Source organism: Lactuca serriola, chromosome 5, assembly GCF_051521515.1.
Source record: "Lactuca serriola cultivar US96UC23 chromosome 5, Lser_US96UC23_V15, whole genome shotgun sequence".
NCBI lineage: Eukaryota > Viridiplantae > Streptophyta > Magnoliopsida > Asterales > Asteraceae > Lactuca > Lactuca serriola.
Genome location: NC_136412.1, coordinates 29,808,616 through 29,832,662, shown reverse-complemented (window position 1 = coordinate 29,832,662; position 24,047 = coordinate 29,808,616). Strand labels below are relative to the sequence as shown.

At 37.3% G+C, this 24,047-nt stretch overlaps 2 protein-coding genes across 4 annotated transcripts in view; one reads left to right on the top strand and one right to left on the bottom strand.

Annotated features, from left to right (window-relative positions):
* LOC145049526 (uncharacterized) overlaps nucleotides 1-20,502 on the bottom strand; it is a 30,758-nt gene extending 10,256 nt beyond the window's left edge. The window contains exon 1 of the mRNA XM_078997914.1: nucleotides 19,951-20,502. Coding sequence (XP_078854040.1) covers nucleotides 19,951-20,502 — 552 coding nt within the window. The remainder of the gene's footprint in view (nucleotides 1-19,950) is intronic.
* A 1,207-nt stretch (nucleotides 20,503-21,709) lies between these two features.
* Nucleotides 21,710-23,528, top strand: LOC145052279 (phosphopantothenoylcysteine decarboxylase HAL3a-like). 3 transcript variants are annotated; one of them, XM_079000074.1, is made up of 4 exons: nucleotides 21,710-21,930; nucleotides 22,145-22,338; nucleotides 22,693-23,028; nucleotides 23,110-23,528. In XM_079000074.1, exons 3-4 carry the CDS (start codon nucleotides 22,696-22,698, stop codon nucleotides 23,395-23,397), a joined length of 621 nt encoding a protein of 206 aa, XP_078856200.1. In that variant the 5' UTR covers nucleotides 21,710-21,930; nucleotides 22,145-22,338; nucleotides 22,693-22,695; the 3' UTR covers nucleotides 23,398-23,528. The 3 variants fall into 3 exon arrangements, with proteins under 3 accessions (XP_078856200.1, XP_078856201.1, XP_078856202.1); XM_079000075.1 differs by lacking the exon at nucleotides 22,145-22,338 and having other exon boundaries at nucleotides 21,711-21,930; XM_079000076.1 differs by lacking the exon at nucleotides 21,710-21,930 and having other exon boundaries at nucleotides 21,949-22,338.
* Nucleotides 23,529-24,047: the final 519 nt, after the last annotated feature.

Genomic DNA, 24,047 nt, shown 5'->3' with positions numbered 1-24,047 from the left:
CGGTTGACCAAATGGTAAAGAGAAAAGCTAATTCTGTGATAGTCCCGTGTACCATTACCAAAGGGTCCATATGTTTATATTGCCAAAGGAAGGGGCATTGGTTGCGAAGCTGCCAAATTTACCTGAGGGTGTTAAAGTCAATAAGTTTGACTCTACTTCAGGTAAAGTCCACTATCTAACTATGTTAAGTTTCTATTATGAGATTCTTGATACATGATGTGACTGGGTCACATGGTGATGTTTCAAGAATCAAAGAAAAAGTGAAGAAACTTAAAGAAAGAATATGCTGAATCTGATCGCATAGATGGATTTCTATCGCGTAGTTTGAAGATCGGATTCTTGAGCTACTTCTTAGGAGTTATGAGATATTGCTTAGGAATAGATAACAACAAGTTTTCATATGGATTGTAAGGATAAGTTTTCCGCAAAGTTTAAAATAAAAGGAAAATTTTGATTTTATTTATTTTAAAATATCCTTACAATGGCATTTGAGGAAAAATTGTTGCTTATATGATTCCGTTAATAGCAAGAGTGGAAATATGAAATTGATTCTTTCATTTGTGGTAATGTCTAAATTTACCAAATAAGGAAAGATTCTCATCACCCAAGTTTCAGTTGGATAGAAACTTGGAATCATACAAGTTGTATAGCATGATGAATGAGAACTTTCAAGTATTGGAAAAATTAAGACTAATTACTCGTTCACATGGATGTGTGAGTCAAGTAAAGGACTAAGGGATCGAGTACACATTCTTGTGCACTGATTAAGTCCACCACAAAAGATTGATAAGACTATTCGTCATAGTTTACTAAAGCTCAGTAAATATGATTATACTTACAAGCTTAAGTATAACTCTGAGACATTGGAAAAGGTTCCAATGTATGGCAGAGCGAATAAGAAGAATCAAATTAGACAGAATGATAAAAGTTTCTTAAATCTGAAAAGATGGGAGAGTACTTTAGTATCAGTTTTGTGATCAAATTAATGATTAAGAAACCATATCAAAATTAGTTCTCTAAGGGAAATCTTAGTGCATTCTTATGACTAAGAAGAAGAACTTGAATTGTTGAAGTGGTTAAATCAAGAGGATGAGTCATACTTCGTTCCAATACAAGTCTTAGAGTCATACTCTAAGATTGTAACTTGAGTGACATGTCTTAAAGAAGGTTTAAAACACTTGTCAAATGTAAGAGTAAAAGTTTTCTACTCTTGTACATTTGAAATTGGTAAATTGTGATGTTTTGGATAAAACAAAGACCAACTTAGGCCAATTGTGTGAAGTGTTTGTCTTGGTTAGAATCCACACTATCTCTTGGATGTTTGACAAGGGAGTCTTATAGGTCAAAAGGACAGTGGGAGTCTTAAAGGTCTTGAAAGTCTCAAGAACTAATCAAGAATAAAACCTGAAGTTCTTCACTAGCACACGACTTGAGGTTTATAACCTATTGTGTTGACATAGTCTGTGCCCATTCCAGTTAAAGTTGGCTTTGCATATGAGTTCTTAGAGTTCTCAATGTTTTGCACAACAACTTGGAAGCAATGACAGGCCCTTGAGCTGCCAAGTGGCAAGAAGTTAAGATTGAGTTCAATCCATATGAGTTTGGATTTGTCATTATCCTTGTCTTGTGACTATGGTTTTGACAATTCACATGGATAAGAACACATACACCATAAAAATCTAAGTGTCATAAGGTTTCTTTCCGATTCATGAAAATGATGGTGAGGAAACACTTTCACTAAGTAGATTTTAGTTAGATAGCAATTGTGATATTTGCATTCTCAAAGTCGTTAGTGGAGCATGTGTGGTTTACCGGCACACTAACCTGGACTTGTGAGAAGTGGCAAAAAGGTCAAACCATTATGATTACGGCATCCCTCTTCATAATTGTTTAGATACACAAGTGTGCTATCTAAGGAAAGGTGTATGATTTTGATAAAGTTTTATCAAAACAATCTAGCATCAAAAATCTGAACTTTGGTAAGAAAGTCAATGAAGTATTGATTTCTAGAAGTCCCGCTGATTTCTGAGTACATGTCAAAGCTAGTGGGAGCATAAGTTTTATGCTAATAATCATCATGTTAGTGGTAGCATGATAATTATGATAAGTATTGCAAGTTAACAATGTTAATTATAGAAAACAAAAGGTTTCAATTGGGAAAAGTTGTTTTGCTATAATTAAGGGAGAGGAAATTATACTTCATCTCAAATCTATAAGCTTAGATCGTGAGGTTTTAATCATTTAGTCAAGGATATATATATATGAATTTCATGTTGGAATGGCTCAACATAAGGAAATTCTGTATATGGGTCCATTATTTGCGTTCTAAAATTCTATTATGATTACAGCATCCCTTGTCATAATCTGAATTATGAGAACTTGGCAAATTGAAATGGAAATGTTATAGCAAAAGACTGGTTTAGTCTTTATGTGAGACATCATGAATCGCGTCCCATATGCTTCGGATATAGGATCGATTACATGTGCTATATTCATCCGTTCTAAAATTTTCCAAATGCCTGGGGCATTAAGAAGGGAAAAGGTCTAGAATTGGATATGACTAAAAGGATTAAACAATTGTCGGGGACAATCTAAGGTTTACCAAAGATTGGTTGCTCAAGGACAGTTGGAAGTATAGTGATAATTCTGGAAGGACCATATTGACATAATCTATAAGGAGGCAACTCTTGTTCAATAGTGATAGTCAAAATGGAATCTGGAAATGTTTCAAAGTTAGAATTTTCAATCTGTTTAAGATTAGGAAACTTAATGCAAGAGGGATGTTCCCAAGGAGCTGATCTCCTTTGGAATGGTCTGTAATGGTTGTTGTCAAGTCCTTCTGACTTTGCACATAATCATTACAAGAGGTTCAATGCATATAAGTTTAGAATCTAACATATTTCAGTAAATGACATGAATTTGGAATTCTTGCATGGGACAACTATTGTTTTAAATTCAAGAATAAAGTTGATAGCTGAAACAGTATATAATGAATAATGTGTAATCATATGGTGATAAATAAAAGGTGTTTTATTTATGTTTATAGGTTTTGATACCATATTGGATTCAATTATTATTGTGTTTCACTTTGCATGTTTTGACTTCCCGAATAAACTGGGTTATTCTTCCGGAATGACTAAGTTATTCAAACCATCCACAGTCGGTCATATGTTGGAAGTAGATATGAATTAAGATTGTCATGGGTTGGCTTGTAGAGGTCTAAGGTGTTGGACAAAGGGCTACAACACTCATGAGTGCTCATAAGTTCTGAGTATTGGATTCAACCCGCGCTCATTGGAATCACTTCATGGATTTTATCACGAGTAATCATGAGACGATAATATCTTATATTCTTCAAACCTAGAGATATGAGTTGTTATTATGAGTTGGTTGTACATTGATTGCACGAAAACGCATTCGGTAACTCGGTGCTATAAAACGTGTCTTTGTGTATGATTCAACAAGTAGTAGAACAAGCCATATGAGTCGAAGTTTATCCATTCCTTTTACCTTCGGGATAAAAGCGATATCTGTGGGCCCCTCGATGGTTTGATGATGACAAATGGAAGTGCTCGGCCGGGCCAGGACTGATTTGATTTGTTCAATTAGTCAGTCGTCATAAATCAAAAATCGGGAAACAACAAATGGACAGAGAGAATGATTATAATCCATGTCTCAGTCCATATGATATCTAGAATGGAGGAATATATGATCCTTTATCTAATGGACAAGTCACTGACAAAGGTCATAGTTCATCTACAAGGTCAGAGTTCGACAGAAGCTTTTGAGAGCTACGATTGCCAGTCGGTTCCTAAAGTCATACGCAATATTAGTTTTAGACTTATCCAAGTGGGAGACTGTTGGATTAATGTCTAAGTCCATAACTATAATTGGTAAGACTTGACCCGACCCGGCATGGTCCATTTGGGTTGCATGGCATCATTCACTTGGATAGACTATAATGAGAGAAATAAGACACTTATGGTTATTAATATATTATAAGTTCTAGTATATTAATAATAAGAATAATAAGATTATTTAATTAGTATTGATCAAGAATTAATCTAGGATTAATTAAGTGATCAAAAGAAGACTAATTAAATATATGGGTTGATTGTGTAAATCATCCATACTTGTATAGTGGGCTAATACTCCATGGATAATCAAGTTGGGCTAAAACCCATAGGATGGTCCATGGATGCTCCATGGTGTATTTGAACCCATGGATCCAAGGAAAATGGAAAGTCATGACAATTAGGGTTTACCCTAATTGTAACACTATATAAAGATCTTATTCTTGACAAAATCGGCGACTAGTATCATCTAGAGAGGGCTAGCCGATTTTCATGAAGTGTATAATTCTCTCAAGTTATTCCAAGTGTATTTGGTGTTGTGTGAACCATTTGAGGTGTCACACTTGGGGCACTAGGCACTCAAGCTTCATGAAGACTTTCTACATCAAAGAGGTATGTATTCTATCTTGTTACACTCATTGTTTTGTATGCTAGATTAGGATAATACCTTGGAAGTTCTTATTTGCAATGTATAATAGAGAAAACATAGATCCAAGGTATTTAGGGTTGCATGTACACTTAGGAGTGTTAGAATGCTCAAAACCCAACAGTCTTGAACTTGTCACCAAATTCTACAATAAGTTTGTTCTTCAAGTCAGAGTAGCCTGCTGATAGGGCACCAAGATTAAGCTGGAGATCGGAGATCTGTTTAGACTTCTGAAAGTTTTCTTCTTCAAGCTCGAAAACTCGAATATCGAGGTTTGCGATCAGAGCGTCTTTCTCGATGATCTTCTGTTTAAGAGTAGTGATCTCCTCCTTGAGCTATGAGATAGATGGGCCTCCTCCCCCTGATTGTGACAACCAGATATTTCAAGACGATATGATGGAACGCAAGTCAAATTTAGGTCAAAATTTAACTTTCCTAAAATCGTATTTGGGTTAAATAAAGTAGAAGGAATCGTATCAAGGTTTTCATACATATAAAGAACCCTAAAATCCGAGTTATAACGAAGAAGTTATGACCAACCAAAGATTCTCGGCAAAACCGGCGATACGAAGTTACGTAAAAACTCGAATCGGAGATCGAGCGACTTTTGGCCGGAATGACCTAAATGAGAATTGAAGGTCTCGTCAATGGTATTTCAGCGGTAAAAAGTCTAGCAAAAACCGACGTCAGATAAAGATGTTATGAATTTCTAAAGAAATTCCTTAATCACGTCATTTTAATAAATAAATAATAAAAATTATTTCATAATTTGCCAACGGAATCTAAACGAAAGTTATAGATCTTAGTCTCACCTATGCGTGGATATAAAGACCATCGAAAACGGAGTTCGTATGAAGAAGATATGATTTTTTTGAAGTTTATTAAATAAATTATATATAAAAATAATTCAAAAATCCGGTAATATCCAAAGGGGGGAGTCATCGTCCTCATCCGAGGTACGCGCCGCGTAACCCCGTACGCCCTGCGTACCCGAGGGCCTTGGTCTCGGTCCATCCACGTCGCCCCTATGCGAAGCTATCCGACCCGCCGTCCCATCTGACCCGCCCCATCCGAAGTACGTAAGCGATGACGCCCCAGTACGCGCTGCGTACCCTCATACGCCCAGCGTACCGAGGCGGTTCAGCACCACTATAAATACAGATGCGAGGGTCTCCGGAAAAAGGGCTCATTTCTTCTCGTTTCTCTTACGTTTTACCTCGTTTTCCGTGCCCATTCAAACCCGAAGCCCTGGTCATTTTGCTCAAGTCCCGAAGGTCGATTTTACTCCCGAGATTCCCGAGAATCCCGAGAAAAATTCATTTCCCGAGACGAAACTCAGCCCGGTTTTCCATCTCGCTATCTTCAAACTTTCAGGTGAGTTCATACCCCTATAATCCACACTTTTAAATGTTTTATAAATGTTTTTATATGCTTTTAAGGGGGGGGGGATACAAGTAAAACACGCGATGATTATCGTATGTTATATAAAGTTTCATTATACACTTTTTATCAACAGAATCACATGTGATTTATAACTATTATAAGGAAGCTTTCATATGCAAAATGCATCACGATAACATCATATCTTTTGAAATGAAAAGTGTTGTTATTATTGTATAAATCAAACACACTGCTTATACTGTATATATATGTGTCCATCTTAGACACTACAAAAATTATACCTTTCATAACAAGCGAGCATTGCACTAGGGATTGTTATACAAACGAGACACACTTTTACAAAACTATAATAAGTATAGTTTTGTGAGAACATCACGAACTTTTATATACTAGAAATACTATTGCAAGGAGATACATTCATATACAAGAATAAACGAATATTTTCATAGATACTTCAAATAGTTTTCACAAACGTTTTTACATGTTGAGACACTTTTAGAAACTGTCTTACAAACTGTAGGTTTCCTTTGAGTCTGTTATATTTGTGTTTTCAAACAAAGGTTTTCTCACACTTAAACTGTATTGTCAAACGGTCTTTCTAACCGATTTATCAACTGACATCAAGTCATAAATTCCTATTTATTAAACTTTTCAAAAGTTCTACAAAACTTCTTTTATATTATAAATTGCATGCCTCTATAAGTATAGTTATATAAGAAATGTTTAAAATACTTAGGAAGGCTATCCACCCTGTTTCCTTTTCCTCGATTTGGATGTGGTCTGGTGGGATATCGGGTACTCTTCCGAAGGTCGTTTATGTTGGAATAGTGTCTAAGGCTGCAACTATATTAGGCAAGTATTTGACCTGGTTGTGTATAGTCCTTTTGGGTTGCCTTCACCATAGAAACTTGATAGGATGATTTATTACGAGAGAGTAAATATTATTAATATATTATGAGAATAATATAATGAATAATATATTTTTTATTTGATTAATATAAGTCATAGAATTAATTAGAATTAATTTGGTGACTTAAAGAGATTAATTAAATAAAGGGGTATAAACTGTCAATTGTTTGATAGTTAAGCTTTAGACTGTAAATCCTTATGGATATGCTAGGGACGGATTCTAGAAGCTAGGATAGCTTCAAAATCGTCCAAGGCTTATCTATGGAAAGGATTTGGATAGCCTTAAGAGAAGATTATCCAATTAGGGTTTAGGTTGTAACCCTTAAGGAGTCTACAAGTATAAATAGACCCCATGGCATAAGGAAATCGGCACCTCTCCTAAAGCAAGAGAACCCTGGCCGATTTCCTCCCCTCTCCTCTCTCCTAAATCATCTTCCTTGCTATTGGTGTTTGTAAGCCATTAGAGGAGTGACATTTGTGACTCTAGAAGCTCCAAGACCTCAAGATCAACAAGGAACTCAAAGGTATGATTCTAGATCTGTTTCAATGTTGTTATTTAACCTAATTAGTCATTAGAAGTCTTGGATTCAAAGCATGTTTATTAGAAAGCCTAGATCCAAGCATTAGGGTTTTGCATGCGCACATAGGAAAGTTCTTATGGATAAAACCCATCAGTGGTATCAGAGCCTAGCTTGGTTTTCTTTAAATTGTTGCTTGATTAACTGTAACAAACCTGAAAATTTTGATTTTTAGGTTTCTGAGTCATGGACTCGGCGAGTTCCAAGGTGGACTCGGCGAGTAGGCCTGACTTGGCGAGTCCCCTTGTGCACTCGGCGAGTCCAGGCGTCAGGAATGGCCAGAATCGGGATTTTTTCATAATTATCTTATGGAAACTTACCTTAATCATAATAGATCAATATAAATCCGATTTTTTGATATATAACTATTATCTTGATCTAGTTAAAGGTATTTATCAACTAATAAAATATTTAATTTCCTTATATGATAATTAATTAATTATTTTAATTATTTTGGTAATTATCTTTCAAAGAAATCTTGAATAAAATCAAATATAGATAATTAGGATATTAATTGTTAATTGGAATTATTTGTTATTTGATCCTCCATGTTTTAAATGTTTAAAACTTACCCACAAGTTTTTGAAATTTATATTTGTGATTAAAAGTTTTAATTTAGACAACTTAAATTTCAAACCCTAGATTTTAAAAGTTTTAAAATATAGCCCTATACTAATATGATATTACTAGAATAATATATATATGTATAACTAAATGCTAGTCTTACCGTTAGTAGGCCTCATTCACGGAGCCGATCTATAAGGTGGGTATAAGGTTGCGGCCTATAAAATAACGCTTAATGGGTGTACACTCACACCCACCGCTTGCTTGATTGGTGGAGGGTCGTTAGCCGAACGAGTAGGATAGGGCAACCTCATCCTCTCATTAAAAGTATAATAAGAAATATGAAGTAACTACACATTTTTTTAAAAATTTCCCAATCTTAGTTACTTTAGGAAAAGTGAATTGATGCAATCCCATGAAATTACACTTTGCACCTTGCTAAGAAGTTAGTGGAGCGTGTGTGGTTTACCGGCACACTAATTGGTTCTAAGCGAAGGTGGCAAAGGGTGATTCATCGTTTATCATAGTTTGATGGAGCGTGTGTGGTTTACCGGCACATCGAATAGGTGATCGTTACAATGAAGGCACCATGTGAATTTGCATGGTAATTCACACCCGCTTTGTGATCCTCGGTATCCCAGTCACAAACAAGAGGGGCATATCGAGATTTAAACATGCCATTGAATAGTTTCAATGAATCTCATCCGAACCTAGGAATTCTCAAAAACACTTAGGACTAATAGTTTAAGTTTTGTGATGGAGAATTAGTGAATCGTCATTCACTTACCTTCAATTTATTTGCATGTTACATTACGGCATCCCTTTTCTAGTATGTAAATGTTATTGTTGGATCCTAGCCCTAATTTTTCTTATTGGGTGATAATTAGGGATTCTTATTCTAATCTATCTTTGTCCTTTCTAACTGTAGATGTCGAACGCAAACAACGCTGCTGCTAGTTCTTTCACGTTGATGAGCCTTTGCCAAAAGGTCACCTTCGGTGGAACGAACTTTAGCGAATGGATAAGATACATTCGCACCATTGCTCGCTATGAGGATAAGGAGTATGTCCTCGATGAGAAGCTCGAGAAAATCAACCCCGAAATTGCTACTCCCGCCAAAATTACCGCTTTTGAGACTCATGAGCGAGATGCAACGAAGGTACATTGCATCATGATCGCTACCATGAACTCCGAATTCCAAAAGTCCTACGAGGACATGTACCCGTACGAGATGCACCAAGACTTATTGGAGAGATACCACCAAAACGCGAGACAAGAGCGTTATGAGATTTTCACCAACATGATTTCCGCTAAGATGGGTCATGGAGAATCTCTTACCGTGCACCTGCAAAAGATGCAAAGGTATGTCGACCGCCTTCGCAAGTTAAATGTTGACTTTGGTGAAGACTTGGCGATCGACATGGTGTTTCACTCTTTGCCTCCGATGTACAACCAATTTAGGATGACCTACCACATGAACAAAGAAGAGGTCACCCTAAGCAAACTCCAAGGTCTCTTGAGGGTCGCTGAGAGCAACTTCAAGGACAAGTCTGTTGCACCTACTCCCAATCCACCCGCTGCTCCTGTCTTGGCTATTGGTCAAGGAAAGGGAAAGAAGAGGAAGGCTTCATCGAAGAACTATCGCAAGGTGAAAGCCCGAGATGGTGCCTCTTCTAGTGGGACCAAAGTTGATCCCGCTAAGCCCTGTCCTAACCCAAAGGAGGCAGAGTGCCACCACTGCCACAAGATAGGACATTGGAAGAGAAGCTGCCCAGATTACCTGCAAGCAATCAAAGATGGAAAGATCAAGCCATCTTTCGCAGGTATATACACAATCAAATCTAATGATTCTAATCATGCTATTTCTTGGGTTCTTGATACCGGTTGTGGTTATCACATTTGTTCTAATGTGCAGGGACTAAGAAGAAGTAGGGATGTGGAGCAAGGAAGGATCAATCTAATCATGGGGAACAGAAGATCGTCGCCTGTAACCAAGATTGGAGTGTATTCTTTAGTGCTTAGAAATAGTTTGGTTTTAGATTTGAACAATTGTTGCTATTCGCCAGAAATGGCTAGAAACATCATTTCATTTCATGGTTTATATAGACAAGGATTTAGATTTTCTTTTAATAATGAGAATGGTTCTATTTTGGCTTATCTAAATGGTGTCTTTTACTTTGAAGCTATACCATGTAATGGAATATATGAAACCGTTATGATTGTTGATAACTTAGGAAATGATGTTTTGAATATTGATTCTTCCACTAGTATGGATAAAGCATCCTTGTGGCATTGTCGTCTTGGACATGTCAACAAGAAACGCATAGCCCAACTCCAAAAGGATGGAGTGTTGGAGTCATTCGACCTTAGGGAAGATGACACATGCGAGTCTTGTTTACTTGGAAAGATGACTAAGTCACCCTTCACAAGTACATGTGAAAGGGGCGAGGGTTTATTGGACCTAATACATACCGATGTATGTGGACCGTTTAGATCATCCACGAAGGATGGGAACCGCTTCTACGTGACTTTTACCGATGATTATAGCAGATATGGGTATATCTATTTAATCAAGCAAAAGTCAGAAACCTTTGAAAAGTTCAAAGAGTTCAAGAATGAAGTGGAGAATCAATTGGGCAGGAAAATCAAGATGCTTCGATCCGATCGAGGAGGAGAGTACCTAAGTCTTGAATTCCACGATTATCTCAAGGAGTGTGGAATAGTTTCACAATTGACGCCTCCTAGGACACCACAGTTGAATGGTGTGGCAGAAAGGCGTAATCGAACCTTATTGGATATGGTTCGCTCTATGATGAGTCGTGCTTCACTACCTATCTCTTTTTGGGGGTATGCCTTAGAGACTGCCGCCCATATCCTTAACCGAGTCCCTACTAAGAAGGTTGCCAAAACACCTCACGAGATGTGGACAGGGAAAGCTCCCTCGTTGGCACATATCAAGGTTTGGGGTTGCGAGGCTTTCGTAAGACGAGATACTCACGACAAGCTCGAACCTCGAAGTGAGCGATGTATTTTCATCGGCTACCCGCAGACATCCTTTGGATATCTCTTCTATAGACCGAAGGACAATGTTGTCTTCGTTGCGAGGAGAGGAGTTTTCCGAGAGCGAGAACTCATGAGCCAAGGAGACAGTGGGAGGCAAATCGAACTTGAAGAGATTAAGAGTCGATAGATGAAGGAACCTCTACCGCTGGCATTCAACCCGAGGAGGAAACTCCGGTTGAACCGATTGACGAATCCTTACCTCTTAGACGTTCCGATAGAGTTAGAGTTCATCCCCAGTTTTATGGCTTTCATATTACTACCGAAGGGGACACGTATATTAGTGATGGTACACTAATAAATCTTGATGAACCTAATAGCTATAAGGAAGCCATGGCAGGCCCGGAGTCTGCAAAATGGAAAGAGGCAATGGACAGCGAGATCCAATCCATGTATAATAACCAAGTTTGGAATTTGGTTGATTATGTGCCCGGACGTAAGACCGTTGGGTGCAAATGGATCTTCAAGAAGAAGACCGACGTGGATGGAAACGTACACACATATAAAGCGCGATTGGTTGCGAAGGGCTTTACTCAAACTCCCGGAGTTGACTATGATGAGACCTTCTCACCAGTTGCGAAGATTAAATCTATTAGAGTGATGCTAGCAATTGCCGCATTTCATGATTATGAGATTATGAGATTTGGCAAATGGATGTCAAGACCGCTTTCCTTAACGGAAAGTTGGCTGAGGATGTTTACATGGCTCAGCCAGAGGGGTTTTTGAATCCAAAGCATCCGAATAGAGTGTGTAAGCTTGAGAAGTCCATTTATGGACTTAAGCAAGCATCTCGCGGATGGAATCTTTGCTTCGATGAGAAAGTCAAAGAGTTTGGATTTGTACGAAGCGAAGACGAATCTTGTGTATATGTCAAAGCCAGTGGGAGTATAGTAAGCTTCCTCGTTCTATATGTCGATGACATATTACTCATAGGAAACGACATCCCGACTCTGCAGGAGGTTAAGTCCTGGCTCGGGAAGTGCTTCGCTATGAAGGACCTCGGAGAAGCTTCTTACATTTTAGGAATAAGGATAGTAAGAGAAAGAAGTAAGAGACTAATTGGACTTAGTCAGAATATTTACTTAGAGAAGGCACTAAAACGTTTTAGTATGGAAAACTCAAAGAAGGGAGAACTACCGATACAAAGTAATGCCAAATTAAGTAAGACTCAAAGTCCGAGTACCAAAGCTGAGATAGCAGAAATGAGCCGAGTACCATACGCTTCCGCAGTTGGCTCAATCATGTACGCTATAACTTGTACTCGCCCTGATGTAGCCTTCGCTTTGAGCATGGTTAGCAGATATCAAGGGAATCCTGGCAAAGCACATTGGATTGCGGTGAAAAACATCCTTAAGTACCTTCGGAGGACGAAGGAATGGTTCTTAGTCCTCGGAGGGAGTGATGACTTGAAGGTGCGAGGGTATAGTGACGCCAGTTTTCAGACCGACAGGGACAACTACCGTTCACAGTCGGGCTGGGTCTTTACCCTAAATGAAGGAGCAGTGACATGGAAGAGTTCCAAACAGGAGACCGTAACTGATTCAACGTGCGAATCAGAGTACATTGCAGCGAGCGAAGCGTCGAAGGAGGCTATATGGCTAAAGAACTTCATCGGTGATCTTGGAGTTGTACTTGCCATAAAGGAGCCAATGGAGATTTTCTGTGATAACGAAGGCGCGGTTGCCTTGACCAAGGAACCGAGGGATCATGGTAGATCAAGACATATCGACATAAAATATCACTTCATCAGACATCGTGTAGAAGAAGGACAACTCATAGTTAGGAGGATATCATCAGAAGATAACCCAGCAGGTCCGCTTACGAAGGGACTGAGTAGGGTTAAGCACTTGCAGCATGCTAGGAGTATTGGGCTGAAGGATGATATTAGCATAGATTAGATAGTATTAGAAACGTGTAATAGATAAATGTAATTGACATTTGATGATTAAATAAAGGAGTTTTATTTATGAGTAATGTTACTATCTTATGTTAATTGTTTAGCTATTGTTTCATTTTGCATGTTTTGACTTCCAGAATAATTAAGATTATTAAGAATAATAGAAATTGTTCAAATGATCCACAATCGTTCATATGTTGGGAGTAGATATGAATGAAGATTGTCATGAATTGGTGTGTAGAATGTCTAAATGGTGTTAGACATAGCAAAGGATTGCTGCAACGTTCATGAGTGCTTATGAACTAGTTTTGAGCATTGGAACAAACCCGCGCTTGCTGGAATCACCTTATGGAATACGATATAAAAGGTGATCGCAAGACGATAATATCATATAGTCTTAAAACCTAGATATATGATTTGTTATTTGTTAATTGATTGTACATTGATAATACGAAAACGCATCAGTAACTCGGTGTTATAAAACGTATTGTTGTGTATAGTTGGTTAATGAATAAGTAAATGCATATAAGTCGAAGTTTATCTGTAACTTTTATCTAAGAAGGTAAAAGCGATATCTCGGCCGCTGGATGATTTGATTTGACTTATGTGTCGGGCCCGGTCAGAACTGAATTGATGTGTTCGATTAAGTTCTATGTCAAATAAATCAGAAATCGAGAAACCTAAATGCTTGACTAACCATTCCATAGGATTGTCAGCATGATATCTAACAGAGGACTGTACGTTCCCTTATCTAAAGGACAAGATTGATTAGATCAGAGTTTGACAGCGTCTTTGAGAGCTACGATTGCAAACCGAATTGTACTTGTGTATATAGTTACTAGACTTATCCAAGTGGGAGACTGTTGGAATAGTGTCTAAGGCTGCAACTATATTAGGCAAGTATTTGACCCGGTTGTGCATAGTCCTTTTGGGTTGCCTTCACCATAGCAACTTGATAGGATGATTTATTACGAGAGAGTAAATATTATTAATATATTATGAGAATAATATAATGAATAATATATTTGTTATTTGATTAATATAAGTCATAGAATTAATTAGAATTAATTTGGTGACTTAAAGAGATTAATTAAATAAAGGGGTATAAACTGTCAATTGTTTGATAGTTAAGCTTTAGACTGTAAATCTTTATGGATATGCTAGGGACGGATTCTAGAAGCTAGGATAGCTTCAAAATCGTCCAAGGCTTATCTATGGAAAGGATTTGGATAACCTTAAGAGAAGATTATCCAATTAGGGTTTAGGTTGTAACCCTTAAGGAGTCTACAAGTATAAATAGACCCCATGGCATAAGGAAATCGGCACCTCTCCTAAAGCAAGAGAACCCTGGCCGATTTCCTCCCCTCTCCTCTCTCCTAAATCATCTTCCTTGCTATTGGTGTTTGTAAGCCATTAGAGGAGTGACATTTGTGACTCTAGAAGCTCCAAGACCTCAAGATCAACAAGGAACTCAAAGGTATGATTCTAGATCTGTTTCAATGTTGTTATTTAACCTAATTAGTCATTAGAAGTCTTGGATTCAAAGCATGTTTATTAGAAAGCCTAGATCCAAGCATTAGGGTTTTGCATGCGCACATAGGAAAGTTCTTATGGATAAAACCCATCAGTTTAAATATTAGTTATATATTATGTGTACATATATGGTCATAAATGTTCCATCAGTTAATTCAGTCCCGATACTCTTGGGTAACAAGGGTGTATAAACCTACTTGGACACTCATCAATTATGTTGTAGTAAACTATTATAGGAATAGTTTAGGGTATTCAAAACATTATCTCTATTACAAGAAATTACACCAGAGTCAGTTCATTCATGAGTCTAGACTACATGCTATATGAAAGGATACTCTTACAGAGTTTCTGCTTACATGAATATGAGTACATTTACATAGATCATATATGACGAGTTACTACTACAGATGATATGTGTAGATATTGTTATATAGATCACCTTCTTATCTTTACCTTGTGATGCAATCACATAATCGACGAGATGAATTGGACTTTATATCCTAGTACCAAAGGATACCCTGAGGGACTAACCATTCCTATAGCCACTGTTAGCTACAGAGGATGATGACTTATCTACGGATGTCTACGGTTGATCAGTTTATGGCGAGTTTCCACGCCATGTGTATCTTTACTTAAGGGACTAACTATTCCTAAACCCAGCTGTTAGCAACAGAGGTAAATGCACATCTACGGATGTCTACGGTTGATCAGTTTACGGCGAGTTTCCACGCCGTGTGTATCTTAGTACTAAAGGATACAACATAAGTTATTATTACTTTTAGAGTTTTATAATAATAGTTAAACAGGGAAAAACCGTCACATTTTCAAGTGATGCGTACTTTCAAAACAGTCAGGTCTTAGTAAAAGACTACTTTCAAAACATTCGGGTCTTGGTAGAAGACTACTTTTATACTAGTAGGAAATATGGGATTTTCTAGAGTTTTCATACTTATACTAAATGTTTCATCAATCATTCACCGATCTTTCATAACCACTAATCAAAGCAATGACATTAAATACTTATGAACTCACCAGCTTAAATGCTGACCTACACTTTCAAAATAACTTGTATTCTCAGGTTACAAATAGACAGGTGCCGATGCAAGGTTTAGAGAAGACGGAGCAGTCAAGACTCGTCTTTTATTTTGATCAGTTATCATGTTGTCCTGTACTATGAAAGAAAACACTTGTAACTAAAATTATACTATTAATGCAATGGATGATGTTGTTGCTTGTTTACTAATTTACATTTGTTGTGATGCACACATGACGTCCTCCGCCCCAGAACGTTTCCGCCGTTCTCGTTTTAGCCTTAGGCTTCTAAATAAAAGTCGTAGATATCGTTAAGCTGTAATTATGCATAAAAAGAACTATAAAATCTGACTTCATATGAGGAAGTTATGATTTTTAGAAGTTTCAGAATAGCAGTAGACGGATAAAAACTCGAAGTAGAGATCGAGCCATTTTTAGCCGATGCAATTTAAATGAAAGTTGAAGATATCGGCAAGAGCATCGCAACAATAAAAAGACGGACGAAAACGGACATCGGATAGAGAAGTTATGGATTTTTAACGGACTTTAGCAGTCCCGGCCTACTAAAAATATACTATTAAAAGTAAATCAAAACTAGCCGACGGAGTCTAAATGAAAGTTGTAGAGTACAGTCTCACCTATGCGTGGATATAAAGAACACGAAAATCGGAGCTCGTAGGCAAAAGTTACGGAATTTAGAAGTTGGAAATCCAATTTACGCCCAACGTACTCAGGCGCAGAGTCCCGTCCCATCGGCTAGCAGGCTAGCTAGGCTTGAGTCGTAAGTGATGACGACCCCGGAGTACGCCCAACGTACGAAGGTGCTCCAACACTATAAATAGAGTGCATGAGCTCCGGGTTTTTGGCACACATTCTCAACTCCTCTCTCACTTTCATACTCTCTTGAGCTCCAAAAGCTATCCCGACACCCTCGATTCCATACCCGAGCCCCGACGGAAGTTTCACGCTACCGAGATCCCCGAGAAACCTGAGGACGCAGCTTTCCGCAGTCGAAGTTCTGCTAAATTCTCGTCTCACTATCTTCAAACCAACCAAGTGAGTTCATACCCCCCCACTTTCTTTTCACGTCTTTTCATATTTTAGGGGGGAAATACAAGTGTAATACGAGAAAAACTCATCGTTTTATACAGATTCAAATACACCACCTACATTTTATAAAAATTAAACAACTTCGATATCTACGTATAAACTATATACAAAGTTAGTATTGCATCGAGTTTTTATCACAAAATGGTACACATTTTCAGAAAAACTATAATGGGTATAGTTTACAAGTTATTCATTACATCTTTACATAAACATTATGAAATTGAAATACTTTTATCTACATGAAATATAGACTTTTCTTTCATAAATATATTGATACCAAGTGTTGTGAGATATTCAACTTCAACGTACTCTCAAGTACGCATTTCAAGCCCTGTATTATAAACCATAATCTCTTGGAGGGAGAGTGTGATATTTATGTATAGATCTATACGGGATTGACAATCCCACACCTAAATTGTTAGCCACAGTTAGACCGGCAGGTCTAGGGTGACAAACGTCATAACACTGCAACGCTTGAAGAACGTTGTTACAGGCATTCTAGGTCAATAGCATTGTTATAAAACTCACACGGAAGTATTAAATAAGTTTGATTTATGAGACTCTTGAATGCATTCAGTAAATACATATTTTGAGTATAAATTCACTTTCATTATTTAAGCACGAAAGATACTAATGCACTCCAGCCTTTGGAACTTTTTCAAGCTATGGAAAGGAAATATTGGATTTTCTGGAAAACATATTCATTTATTTTTACTAAAAGACATACAAATTTCAGTATAAAAACACTTATGAACTCACCAACTTAATTGTTGACACTTTTTCAAAACTACTTGTATTTCTCAGGGAATCAGTAATACAGGTAACCATCAACTTTTGGAGAAGGAACGCTAAGGCGTCTATTATCAAAACAATTTAAATCATCATATTTGTAATATTCTTTTGAAACGTGTATTACACACAAACAATGTAAGTTTTGTTATATATATGATGGTTGTGTTTACTTTCTTTACAATATTCAACTGTTATGATACTACGTGAAGTCATCCACCCCCGAATGTTTCCGTCATTCTGTTTTGGAGGCGTGACACTTTAGGACTTATTTGTGTCCATGCATGAGATCTAGCCCTTGGAATGAAAGCATGTTGTCGCCTTTTGAGTTTGGGCTAGTTTGGTGGGTTGCAAGTCACTAAGTTAGTGAATTTATAGTTTAAGACATCAGTAAGGACCTGGATCTGAGTTGGTAGCCTCTAGAGTGGTGTAAAGCACTTAATGGAAAAATGTCTTAACAGGAGGATTACGTTGAGCGTACGTGCAGGTACACCCAACGTACTCACTAGCAGGCCAATACGCTTAGCGTATATTGGAGTACGCCCAGCGTACTCAGCAGAGTTGGGCTTTGTGCATATTGGGCCTCGGTGTGGGCTGTGTCTTAGATTTTGGGCCATAGTGGGCCATCAGGTGTCAGGTTATTTTGGGCCAAGGATATGTTTGGGCTTAGGATAAGGCCTAGTAAAGGGATTGGGCCCAATTTAGCAAATTGGGCCACTAATGGACTTGGGGAGTACTTTGTTTAGTGTTGGGCCTTAGTTATGGACTAGATTGGCCCAGGGTTAGAATGGTCATTCTACCCTATGATGGATTATTGGATTTGACTAAGTGTATTATGGTATTGATAGTTCGGGGAGCTAGAGGAGCAGCAGTGAGGGGGTTGTCACATAGCAGCTAGAGGGATATCAGCAAGGGTTCAGCAGTGCAAGGTGAGTCTCCTCACTGTTTGTATGGGTCTACGGCCACAATGCCGACCCATTTTGTTTATGTATGATAGGAAGACCCGGGGGTTAGCCCCAGGCATTATGCATGAAAGACCAGGAGACGACTCCTGGCACACAATATGTTATTATGTATGACAGGAAGACCCGGGGGTTAGCCCTAGGCAATATATATAAAAGACCAGGAGGTAGCTCCTGGCGCACTGTATGCTATTACGTATGAAAGCCCAGGAGGTGGATCCTGGCACCCTATATGTTGAGTAGCCTAGTAGAGTAGTATGTATAGTTGTCTTTGTGATGCTTGCATGGAAGACCAGGGGGTGGCCCTTGGCACTTGTCTATAAGACCCAGGGGGTGGCCCCAGGCTTGACCAGGAAGACCACGTGCGGCCCATGGCATAATGGCAAGACTATGTTTGGCACATAGCACCTTAGCAAGACTATGCTTGGCACATAGCACCTTACTTGATTACGAATATGTTTGTTATGTATGGCATGTATGGATCAGTCGATATGCATGGTATGTGGTATTTGGGGAACTCACTAAGCTTCGTGCTTACGGTTTTCAGTTTTGGTTTGAGGTACTTCGTTTTCAAAAGAAAGGAGTCGGCTCGATCGTAGCGCATCACACTATGTTTTCCGCACCGGAGATCTTTGGGATTATACTCTGATATGATTTTATGATGACATGTTTTGATTATCAACGTACTGGTTTTGGCATGATATGTTATTATGGATGTTTCTTATACTGTTGGTTTTATAATAGCTCATTTAAAAATGAAATTTTTGGTCTTGAATTTTGGGATGTTACACCCGCCTTGTTTTTCAAATTGTTCTCTACTTTTTGAGCGTTCTTTGCTCTATTACATATAATTCTGTAATATGAACGATTAAGAGCCTGAACTATAGACGGTAAAATCGAATCCCAGTAAAGAAAGTCGTGAATTTTTGTATTTGATTATCTTCTTCCATTCAAAAGAAATCCTCTCACTTCTGGTAGTGGAGAGTTCCTTTTGAAATTTCAAATATTAGAAAGAATCATATATACTAAAAACTAATTATTAAATCAATTAAATATGAATTTTTGGAACTGTAATCTAAAAGCCTCAATGTTAATTTGAATTTGAAGAATAGAATGTTTAAATTTTCAAGATCAAGAGACGACACTAACTCTACTGTCAAATTGAACAACTTTATTAGCACTATAAAATTGAATCCTTTAAATTCCAAACCTTCAAATTTCAGTCTATTTGTCAAAACTAAAATCAATACTACACAAACCACAAACCAAACTGCTTCTTATTTTTGTGATTACCTTTCTGTTGTAGTTTTAACCATTAAACAAAAATATAATTAAGGATAGTTTTGTTAAAATTTGGCCATATTGATAGAACAAGAAAAGTGAAAGAAGAAAAGAAACACATAGGCATGGATTTATCGATTTTCCCAAGAGGAAAATAACGCAAAGTCTATGCTTCAGACATCTAGCAAGAAACAAGTAGTTGAACAGTAATTTGAAATAAAAAGTCTTGATTTGATTATTGTTTTTATTGTCTAGGCTCTCTGAAGGTTTATAAATTTATTCATAAACTCATAAACTCAAGCGACTTGATCTCATCATCGATTTGGCATCAAGCATCTGACCAGGTAACTTTGGCCTCACCCCAGTCACTCTTAGGCACCCCGAGGGTCTTCCAAACAGCTTTAGATGCATCCACGACGTTATTAGGACATGGTGGTTGGTATCCATGCTCAGCATCACACCCTACAGTGGAGTCACACTCATCGACCACCTTAGCCTTTACACTCTTACCATTATAGTGTATATTGATAAACTTAGAACACCTTTTTCTGTTGTTGTACCACCCAGTGGACAATGCAACAATTAGCGTATTATCTGAGTGATACTTACCATCACATGCAGATGGTCCTCCACCATCCCCTCCTTTTTGAAAACTGTTTATTGTTAGTGTGGCTGTTGTATGTTTAGTGACAACGGGTGAGCATTTGTACGTGGTGTAAAACTTGCCTTCTTTGCAACAATCTGGGTCGTTCACACATGTCCCATGAGGGGGTTTTTTACCTCTCAACTTTCCACTCGCCTTGCAAGACTGACCATCAACGCAATATATAAACAAGGTAATGAATATTGAAAAGAGAATGAGAATCGTAACTCTTGATACCTTCATTCTATATTTGTATGTTGATGACATGTTTGGTGTGAAGAAATTGTGTTCAAGGAAGCTAAATATATATAACAATGGAGTTTTGTCGTGTGCTCGAATTGTTTTTAGGGATTTTATGCATGTTCGGTTGAAATTACTATGTCAATGTAACAACTAGAGCTTTGTGACTATTTGTTTGTATCCTTCAAACAAAATCTTAGTTAAAACAATGTGTTTTAAGCGGAGAAGTTATAAACTTGATTCAGGGATCTATGTTGGCTTGAGTTTATTTTTGTAAGTTTCTTGTTTTACACATTTAATAGAATACTTGACTTGCTTGAAATTTTGTTTGTATCATAGGAACAAAAGGTCTCAATCAAAGAAAATATTTTCAAGACATAAATTTCGTCTTTGGATCTTATCTTGTTTGAATTATTTATAAAATTCTAGAGCTACATTGTTATTTTCAATTAATTGTCGATGAATCCATAGAAAAAATATATTAATATCATTTAGTTGGACATTTCTTTTAACTTTTGAATTGTTCAATTGTGCCATCACAACTTTTTATTACTCAACATACAACTTTAAAATATAACTTTAGGAGTTTTGGACATCGATTCGATTTTACCCAACGTATCATCATATTTTTCAATTAAATACGGTGCATGTTCAAATTATATTTTCTTTTATTTTAAAGAAATGCATAAATTGCATTTTTAAATAAGAGGGAAAAAACACATAAAATACCTCCATGACACAAAAAGATTCATTCGGTAGCGATGAGATTTTTATGGGTATATCCTTACAAAATAATTTAATTTTGAGTTCTTGATCGATGTTTAGTTGTAAGTGAAGGGTTTTAAAGAAGAAGATGTGTGATGCTTTTTGGGTTGTGTGTTTATGAATATAGATTGAGATATCTATGGTTCATTTTTATCTTTACAAATGAATCTAATTTTGAGTTCTTCATTGATAGTCATTTTAATTTTAGGAAGAGCAAAATCCACAACAAAACATGTTCGAAAGGACCTTGAATCCAATTTTTCTAAGGTTTAGTTTGAAACCCCGAAAAAAAATGCAAGCCGCAAAAATTATTTTTACGGGTATGTCAAAAAATTACAATGATTAAAACTTAAAAGTGTAACTTACAGTAAATTAAAAATAATAGGTAATTTATACGTTTCTTGAAGATTAAAAGGAAAACATAGGCGATTTAAAGTTACAGTGGGTCTTTTGACATCTCGTATAGTTGGATGACTTTCTAAAGTTTTCTCTTACAAAATTAGGGCATGAAAGCTTAATGCAAAATTTAGAAAGTTGAAACGAGTTTGAAAATTTCATTTGCTCCATATCTACCGCTTAGTTGGGCAAATTCACTGAAGGCTGATTAATCGGCGACGGCGGCCGACAACCGACGGCGAAGCAAAGGGGATATTTTTTTGATTTGAGGTACAACTTCTCTCTTCTTCAGTTTAACACTCTGTATCATGATCCACAACAAAATTGCGTTTGTTGTTTATGTTAGTTAGAGAAATAGCAATTGTCAAATTCTACCAGTGAATTCTCAATTGTCGGTGCTATTTACAAAATCTCTTCCTGCATTTTAGTTTTTGTAAGCTTTCCATCCTATATAGCCTTTTTGTTGTTGTCGGTTTCTTTCCAGCCTCTCTCGCCTTATACATACACACCACCATCACCGCCCTGTACGGCGCCCTTCTTCTACATCACCATGTCGCGCTACCTTCTCTGTTAGCTATCGTTGTTGGTGGAAACCGGAATTCTTCACAAACACTAACAACTTCTTCGCTGGAAACCGCACTTCGTCAGACCACCCAATAAATTATCTGACTAACTCAGGTCTGTCTCTCTGCTTTCTCAAGCCTTTGTCTTTGCGATTTTAGATTCAGAGATGGGTTTTCTACATTTTGGGTTTGCGATTTTATGGGTTATTCTTGATTTAGGGTTTGTTTGGTGATTTATACATTAACTGGAAGTATCGATACCATAAACAGTGCCGTTTTAGGTTCTGCCTTCTAGGATTTAGGGTTTCTGTTGGTAAGTGCAATTTTAGTGCCTACAGTCTTTCCCCGAAATACAAACACAGGAACACTTGATTTGTTGTGGATCACCTGATCTTTAACTTTTGCTAACTTCTTTGCTTAACATGGAACATAGATGTAATTTTAATGGTATCCTGTTGTTCAATTTCAGTCTATGGCATCTGGTGAAGGTTTAGATGTAATGCAAGTGAATAATGGTTCTAGAAGACCCCGGATTCTTCTAGCAGCAAGTGGAAGTGTAGCTGCCATAAAGTTTGGAAACCTCTGCAGCTGTTTCTCTGATTGGGCGGATGTAAAAGCTGTTGCCACACAAGCAGCTTTACATTTCATTGACAGAGCATCTCTTCCAAAAGATGTCATTCTCTACACTGATGAACACGAATGGTCATCCTGGTCAAAGATTGGAGATACTGTGCTTCACATAGAGCTTCGTAGATGGGCTGATATCATGGTAATTGCTCCCCTGTCAGCCAATACGCTTGGCAAGGTAAATGACCTTTTTGCCCCTTTGTCTATACGCCTAATAATGTTGAATGAAAATAGGTAACATTTTAAGAGTTGTATGTAGATTGCTGGTGGACTGTGTGACAACTTGCTGACAAGTATTGTTCGAGCATGGGATTATGAGAAGCCGATATTTGTGGCTCCAGCAATGAACACTTTTATGTGGACAAATCCTTTTACAGAAAGGCATCTTATGACAGTGGATGAACTTGGAATTACGCTTATACCCCCCATCTCTAAACGGCTTGCTTGTGGGGACTATGGCACTGGTGCAATGGCCGAACCTTCTCTCATCTTCTCAACTGTACGCCTCTTCCTCGAGTCGCAACCAAATTCTTCAACAAATCATTAAATCTTAATTTCTCTTGTATTATGAAACCGCTAAGATCATGGATAGTTATGCAAGACTTGGCATAACAGGTTGTAGTTGTACTGTGTTTGGTATGCATTCGTTAACATGATAAAAACTTATGAGATTTTAAACACTTGTGTATATATCTTTTTCCATCTTAAATATTTGATTTGTTTGCCCCTCCCAAATAAAATATTATATTAAGTAATTTAATACATTAGTTTTAAAGGAAAAAAGAAAATTGGTTACAAAGGTAGTTGAGACTAAAGAGCCAAAGAGGAATGGAAGAGCATGTGGGCTGTGGAGTCGAATTAACTCACTATGCATTCATGCCCAGACAGACACATTGCAATCTGTGCACAAATTTCCATACAATTACAGTCCTGACCACCTCCTTAAAATTTTAAATGGATACTCCCAAGTTACACCTTACGTGGAGCTACGTTGCATTCAATTTTGATCAAGATTCAGCTATTTCAATCGAGGTTTTAAATTTTTGTTAGTATTTCAATATGCATTTATTCTTAATATAATGTGGACTTAATTTCATGATCTCAAATGAAAGTTTTGATTTGTGTTACACCCTAAATATATAACATCCAAAAGTCCTATTCACGGATTAACTAACATGTGCATATAAAAATTCTGCC

Bases quoted from the DNA above. Each gene is read 5' to 3' on its own strand.
- LOC145052279 (XM_079000074.1), top strand. From the start codon at position 22,696: ATGGCATCTGGTGAAGGTTTAGATGTAATGCAAGTGAATAATGGTTCT. The intron at 23,029-23,109 runs GTAAATGACCTT...AGTTGTATGTAG, and splicing joins CAGCCAATACGCTTGGCAAG to ATTGCTGGTGGACTGTGTGA.